The sequence below is a fragment of the Austrofundulus limnaeus genome, unplaced genomic scaffold (genome assembly GCF_001266775.1).
Source record: "Austrofundulus limnaeus strain Quisiro unplaced genomic scaffold, Austrofundulus_limnaeus-1.0 Scaffold36, whole genome shotgun sequence".
Lineage (NCBI taxonomy): Eukaryota > Metazoa > Chordata > Actinopteri > Cyprinodontiformes > Rivulidae > Austrofundulus > Austrofundulus limnaeus.
The window spans coordinates 1,598,054-1,605,626 of record NW_013952438.1 but is presented as its reverse complement, the minus strand read 5'-3'; the positions used below and the strand labels follow the sequence as shown (position 1 = coordinate 1,605,626).

The 7,573-nt window shown below is 40.3% G+C and overlaps 1 protein-coding gene across 1 annotated transcript in view; it reads right to left on the bottom strand.

The window, feature by feature from the left end:
* cdk5rap2 (CDK5 regulatory subunit associated protein 2) overlaps window positions 1-7,573 on the bottom strand; it is a gene marked incomplete in the record, with an annotated part of 35,202 nt that overhangs the window by 16,246 nt on the left and 11,383 nt on the right. The window contains 16 exon segments of the mRNA XM_014006550.1: window positions 945-1,084; window positions 1,205-1,317; window positions 1,404-1,547; window positions 1,676-1,792; window positions 1,883-2,022; window positions 2,100-2,229; window positions 2,402-2,593; window positions 2,814-3,008; window positions 3,143-3,322; window positions 3,431-3,570; window positions 3,674-3,782; window positions 3,900-4,070; window positions 4,541-4,759; window positions 4,918-5,010; window positions 5,142-5,261; window positions 5,350-5,464. Of these exon segments, the coding sequence (XP_013862004.1) occupies window positions 945-1,084; window positions 1,205-1,317; window positions 1,404-1,547; window positions 1,676-1,792; window positions 1,883-2,022; window positions 2,100-2,229; window positions 2,402-2,593; window positions 2,814-3,008; window positions 3,143-3,322; window positions 3,431-3,570; window positions 3,674-3,782; window positions 3,900-4,070; window positions 4,541-4,759; window positions 4,918-5,010; window positions 5,142-5,261; window positions 5,350-5,464 (2,318 nt within the window).

The window sequence follows — 7,573 nt, the reverse complement described above, 5'->3', positions numbered from 1 at the left end:
TATATATTCATCCAAGCCAATTAAACCCCTCTGCCTGAGTTACAGGCAGCGAGACTATAATTGGAGCACATTACTTACAGTTGACCTACTTATACACCTGGCGCTCTGTGAAAAGTAATGTGGGAGGAGCTTAAACCCAACATGCACGCTGGCGTGACCACACACACGCACACACACGTTAATGGGAACAGACACAGGAGTTCTGTTAAGGCGACCTCGGTGCCAGAAACAATCTGTCTGAAGTTTGAGTACAGAAGTCACAGTATTTTCTGAATTAGGACTGACTTTGGTAATATTCATCTTTAGGTGAATTTCCATTATGTGGTTTTATCAGAAGACTATTTCAAAACCTTTTTTTTTCTTGTCTTATGTAATAACGTAGTTATGTGGCTAAAACTGAAATCGTGCAACAGATGGGTGGAAGAGTTAGGTAAGCAGACAGCTGTTAGAGAGGTCATGCCTTGACAAATACTTTAAATGGACAGTCAAAAACAAGCAGACAGCATGCTGACAGTGAGAAACAGAGAGGACAGGCTAACAGTAGCCTTTATTTATTATTTGATTAAAGAACAGACAGTGGAGATGGTGAAGATGGCAAAACATACATTTACTTAGCAACAAAGAAATGATTTGCAATTTTGGTACAAACAAAAAAACATGCAGATGAGAAAGTAATGAAGTCAAGAGAAGTGGACAAACGACCACAGAAACAAGTGAGAGAGCAAGTGTGTCCAAAGAGTGAGAAGATGAGGGACATGAGCTAGTCAACCAGATGCAACATTTGAATACAAGCACTGAGAATAAAAATTAAAAACCAAGAGATGCATGATCCTGTGTAGCTCCAGACATAGATTCTGATATTTTTACATACTTGTTTTTTTTTTTTTTCTTAATATATTTTTAGTTGCCATGCTCATCAACAACCCAGTGTGTTTGCACTGCACCTTCTCTGAGTTTGGCCTTATGTATCTCCCGCTCCAAGTCATCCCTCAGCTCCTCATTAGTTTTGATGCTGTCTTCTAGCTGCTGCCTGAGAAGCTGCACAGCTGTCAGTTCCAGCTGCAGAGCGTGAAGACGCTGAGCACTGCAAATCATGGAAGCATCAACAGAGTTGAAGTTTATTCTCACAACCTAAATTAGGTCACACATGTCAACAAATGATTCATTTAACTTTCTGCTGACCCCACCATGTTGCACCCCCTACCTGTCCTGCTCCTTCACAGTCCTAACCAAGCTGGAGTAGAGCTGCTGTTCTGCTCTAACGGCTCTGTTCAGAGCTTCATGCTCTTGCTGCAAGACCACAAAGCTGGGTACAGTCTATGGGGAAAAAGTTTGTATTAAAAGCAGAGCACTAAATCTAAAGCATTGTTATATTTTATATTGGAAAGTAAACAAATCTTTACTTCTTGCTGGCTATCTCCTCCTATCATCGTTCTCTCTCTCTGAGGGAGTTCCGGTAAGGACCTCTCTACACCAGAGCCAATCACACAGTCCTGGATGTTGTCAGCTCGACAGTGACCTCCCTGACCGAGACGCTGGTGGAGAACCTGTTTAAAGTAACAAATTGATCATTAAAAACTTTTTGCTCAGTTGAAAACAAGTCTACTACGTTTAAATTTCACCTAGAGCAAAGCAATGAAAGACCCCAGTTTGCCCCTGAATAGAAGCAGCTTACATTGATAATTTCCTCCTTGGTTTTCAAAGTGGCAGTCAATGACTCAATGTTAGCAGCCTGACCTTCACTGCGACCCTCAAGCTCAGACAGTAATGACTGGAGGTCAGCAAGAGAAATCTGAAAATAAAAGAATGGAAATACAATTTAAAACACTCTGAATAACTCAATTTTAATCATGGGCATAAGAACCTAATTGCACTCACTAACCTTCAGTTCATTTTCTCTTTTCAGAGCTTTGTTGAGTGCTTCAGTTTTCTGTGCCAACTCCTCCTTCAGGACAACAACTGTTTTCTTGGAAGGCAGATAGTTTTCCTGATTATCCTCACTGTTTCTCCTGGACAGCTCAGCTTCAGTTTATAAGAAAAAAAAATGTTAGAGCAACATGATCTTTAAATATCCAGTGTTTAAAGTTTTATAGACTCACCTTCCCTTTCATCCAGCTGTTCTTGCATGATCTGGATGGTTTGTCTGAGCTCTAAAACATGATCGTGCTCCACCTTCTGACTCATCTCTGCCAGGAACTGGTCCCTCTCCTGACCACGCTGCAGAAGCTTCTGCAGGTTTTAATATTAAAATGCAAGAAAATCTAACATGTTAGAAAAACTCTGGACAGATAATGGAGGTAAAACTGTTCTATCCTCTTTGGATAAATTAACACCTCCATGGCAATATTCTAAGTGAAGCACAGCTGAAAAGCAGAACGAGATAAATCCCTGAGGATCTTACGTCAATGAGGCTGTCTTTTTCTGCAAGAAGAGCTTTGAGTTCTGACGTCTCTAAATAACTCTTCTGGGCTGTTGAGGAGCTTTGCTTCTCGGCATTAGCAAGCTCCTGTTGCTTCTCAGTCAGCTGCTTCTTCAGTTCCTGAATCTCTTGCGCACGTTCAGACAGCATGCGGTTAAAATGCTCAGCAGACTCCTTGGGAACAGAACAGCAGATCAAAGAAACAAGTTAAGAGGTCTTCCTCTGCTGCACATATTTATGTTTATTTGTATCAATGTCAGTATAAAAATATATATTTGAGCTGTCTTTATGCTTAATTTGCACACATTATTTTATGATTTTCTTATTTATCAAGTTTCTTTCAAACATAAAATTTCTATAGAGATCTGTAAGCATTCTGTGGGTAAATACTGACCTTAAGAAGTTGATCCTTGCTGCTAATTGTAGCCAACAGTCCTTCCACGGCACTCTCATTGTCAGCTACTAGTCTTTCTCTGGCTTTCACAGCCTCAGCCAACATGGCCTCTGTGACCTTTAACCTCTGGCCCATTTGCTCAGCGAGGTCCCGTTCACGTGTCTGTGACTGGTTCAGCATTGATTCAGACATTTCCTACAAACAGTGGCAGATTTAGAGAAAAACGCAGAAGCACCTCAGGACACAGCTGAGGTGATAACACGTTGAACACAAGCACAGTGACTGAACATACAGCTGAAGGGATGTGAAACAGAAATTTGCAAACTAACTTCCATATCTTTTGACTTTCCCTCCAACGAGAGCTGCAGCTGGTTGATGATAGAGTCTTTCTCTCTCAGAGATCTGTTTAAGTTATCTTCTACATCTTGCTTGGCTCTCTGGAGGTTCTTTAAAGTGTTTGCAAGATGCTGCAGCTCCACATCCTTCTCCTTGATTACGCTGTCGAAATTCTGTTTAAGAAAAAAAAAAATAATAATAATAAAGAAAAACTCAAAACAGTATATTTTTTACTTGATTTTAGCTTCAATTTTTTCTCAAACAAGATTAAAACTACTTACATTAATGGTTTCCTCATTATGAGTGAGTAAATTATTCAGTCTATCCAAGTCCCTTTCCTTTTCTCTTAGTAACAGCTGCAGCTGGTGAATCTCGTTGTCTTTCTCCTCGACAGCAGCAAATTTCTCATCCAGTGCTTGCTGTAATAAAGCAAACATAAAAATGATTGAATCAAATCAGTCAACCCAAAGACCGTCACAAAAAAAAAAAAAAAAAAAAAAAAAAAAAAACCAAAAAATTCCAACCCAGAGCATTTTCTTTTTCTTTCAGCCTTTGCCGCAGTTTGTTAAGCATGCTGTCATTACTGCCAGGACTTTTGCTTTGCTCCAAGTCTCTGATCATGTTTATGTACTCCTGTTAAACATGGCATGACATTGTTAAAAATTATGTTCAAGTAAACGATAAAGAAATGTGTAAACAATAAAAAGAGAGATTTCATCTTTTGGTGAAAATCTGTAGAAGTCATTTTACTTGTAGCTGCTGCTCTTTATCAGCCAGGGTTGTTGTAAGTCTCTGGATGGTGGCTTCATGAGTCTGCAGCTTTCTTTTTGTCTGGTCCAGCAGCTCCTGGTACTGCTGCTCAAGAGCACTCTCCCTTTCCTTCATCTCACCATTTAGCTTCTTCAGATGATTGTTAAGATCCTTGAGAAAAAAATTATAGAGAGCAGATGAGACTGTTCACAATATTTTCTGAAAACAAAAAACAGACAACTAGTCTTGGACGGTAATTATGTAAAAAATATGGTGAAGGTATATAAAAATGATGACAGTAGTAGTGTAGTAGTCACTTGAAGTGATGCGCCAAATATCTCGTGAATTTCCACAAGGCTACCATGAAAACTAGAATGTAAAACATTCTTTTATGGGGNCAGATTAATTGAGTGACAGGCAGTGTCAGAACAGCAGAGTTTTTTCCCATGCCTCTCTCTGGTTCTATACGTTCGTAAATGCTCAGTTTCTCCATTAATTATTAATTACTCAACACTTGACCAATCATGCGACCCCCCCACCCCTCCCAATAATACTGTATACTGCAATATTTTCTGAAGGTTTTACTGTGGTATGAAAAATCAATACTGCCCAACCCTGTAGACAACATTAAACTATTTTACATTTAGGGCTTTGTCTCCTTTCTTCTTCTGTTGTTGCAGGTCTTCCAGTTCCACCTCTAGCTGGTCCTTGGTTTGCTGTAAGTCAGCCAGCTCTTGTTCTTTCCTGTCCAGGCCACGTTGAAGTTTTTGAGCTTCAAGAATCTTGACATGGTGCTCCCCTTGAAGTTGAGCCAACTCTGTTTGTTTTTCCATCAACAAGCTTTGGTGCTCTTCAGCTCCCTGAGGAAAACAAGCCAAGTTTGTTTATATTTAATATTCTTAAATTTAAGCTATCTTAATGAATATACAGGCACACATGGAGCAGTGAGCCATAAACGTTCAGATGACGCTGACATGTTGAATTAAATGTGGATGCTTCGTTAGTGCTCACGACTTGCCTGATATTTCTGTAGTTGGGCTTTATGTGCTGCCTCTCTAGCCTTGGTCAAAGCATCATCTCTGTCTTCAATCTGCTGACAAAGTTCCTCAATCTGTAGAACATACAAACAAAATCCCTTTTAGAACAATGGATGGTACAGCATACTGACTGTAAAATATTAATAATTATGTCTTTCATTCTAAATTACATTAAGTTTGTTCAAAAAAACATTTTTTTTCTTACCTCTTTTTCCTTTTTTCCGAGGACCTGTGTAAGGCCCTGGATTGTTTTATCTCGCTTCAATGCATTTTTCTTCTCAGAGTCTAGTTCATTCTCCTTCTCCTCTAACTTAACCGACAGGCTCTGTTGATATTAAGCAGCATGAAATTTCATACAAAACAACTTTTCATTTGAGCTAAGAAAATGTATATTTTGGAATAATATTGTTTACCTTGTTTTGATTCTCAGAATCTTCCAATGTTTTTGTCAGATTTTCATTGGTGTTTTTTATATGATTGAGCTCCTCAGTAAGCATTTTGTTGATGGACTCTAATCTCATAATGTTAACCTTCTTAGTAATTCCAAAAATGCACACATGAAAGGAGAAAAAAACAAAACAGCATTAAGCAACAAAGCATTTGTCTGTCACATTTTAGATCACAAGTACAGAGATCTACCCACAAAGAAGAAGGACATTAACTACCTTTCCTCTGACAGGAGCATACTCATCATTAAATTCCTCTGCAAGGTCATGAAGAAACTTCCATTCTGCCTCTCTATATCTGAATTTGGCTCTGGTAATGACAGAGCTAACATTTAACCTCTTCAGTACAGGAATACGACTGCCTGCAGGGGCAGACAAGTGTTGTCTGGAGATGCAACGCAGGATTTGGATCACATCAGAGAGTATAGGTGGCTGACTTGAGGAGTTGTGGAGCAGTATTTTTGGCTGAACTTTTCTTCTTGGATCATTGGTAGTTCCACATCCAGCAGCAGCAAACACCTTGGGCTCTATCAGTTTTCGTTTGTGTGGAGGGTCAAGAAGTGTGTCTAAGGGAAAGTCTTGACTCAGTGACTGCAGAGATGTGGAGCGAGCTTTGAATCTATGTTTGGATAGTGGGCCCTTACGTTGGACCAGGTCAAGGTACATGCTCTGTGAAGAGTGACGAGTGCCTGCGAGTCCAATATTCTTCATAAAGCCATCAAGCCCTGCTGCAGATCCTGGTCTGCTGCTACGAAGACTTGAGCGTGGAGGTAACACCCCTTTACTGACAATTCTATCCAGACTCACACACCTTCTAATGCGGTTCTCCCCCTCAGCACTCTCACGTTCCATATACTGCAGACCTTCATGACACGAGGCTTCATCATCAGGACTACCTGCCCCAGAGGACCTTAGCAAAGCCTTGGAGCTGGCGCTCCACCTGGGCTTAGTTCCTGAGTTGTTTTTGCTGTAGACATGGCGGATGCACTGGATCAGGTGTTCTTTCTCTGCCTGCAGTTTCTGGATCTGACTGCTGTGCTCATCCTGCAGCTTGCCGATGTTAATGTCAAACTGAACCACCTTCTCCAACTGGAAAACACATTTCCCACAGAGGAACTCTCCACGGCCATCACGAATCACCTCCCGGCCCAGCACATGGGACAGGATGACTTGCAGCTTCCTCTTCCCTGATGCGCTAAAGATCCAGCGACACTGACTTCCTACCAGACGAACACCACAAACACGACACGGGTCCTTCATGAAGCCTTGGATCTTTGACATTCACACACTTCAACTGAGAGCAAAAAATATATCACAGACACACCAAGTATCCAGTGACTTCATGGTCATCATCCTGCCAAACACAGAAAAGCCATCTATCATCTTCTCTGCGTGCACAAACAAGCAACGCATAGAAGAGAACTACTGAGTGCAAGGCATTAACAGCCCTAAGCCTCAATAATCCCTGTCTCCGCCTCTATTCCACTCTCTCCTACAAATTCAATCCGATCAAATCCTTGTGGCTGCTACAGTCATCTGTGTTGTGGCTGATGGCAAACCATCACAGGAAAATCTCCTCACAGCTTTCTGGAAAACAACATATAGTGTAAATGTCTGCCTTATGCAGGTGGTGTTGATAGAAGCATCCAGTCAGTCATACAACCATTCTAAAAAAATAATAATAAAATAGAAAACTTTGATACTCTGACAGCTGCTTTCTAACAAACGCTGGCGTCCCATTTATGATTACAATTTAATGTTGGAGAAAAAAAATTGAGGACCACATGAGTACAATAAGAACAGCGCATTTTTACCCATCCAGGTAACACATTTATTTTTTATTTTAAAAAGAGAAAGATGTCCTAGAATAACTGAGAGGAACTTTCTACAGACATGGTAATCCAGTCTTAATACCTTAACGTGAGGCCAGATGCCAAAGTTTAATGAAGAACTCTGGACACTGGCCAACTAACAGCTTTCCATTCCAAAACATCCCCTACAGCTAACTTTACTAATTTGCATACTGCTTGGATAACTACTGTAAAATAAACTGTGGTTTCTTTTATCAACATGCACTTATAAACTGACAGTTAAAGAAATACATTTGTGATGTATTCAAAAACAGATAAAGCATTAAAACACACACACACACACACACACACACACACACACACACACACACACACACACA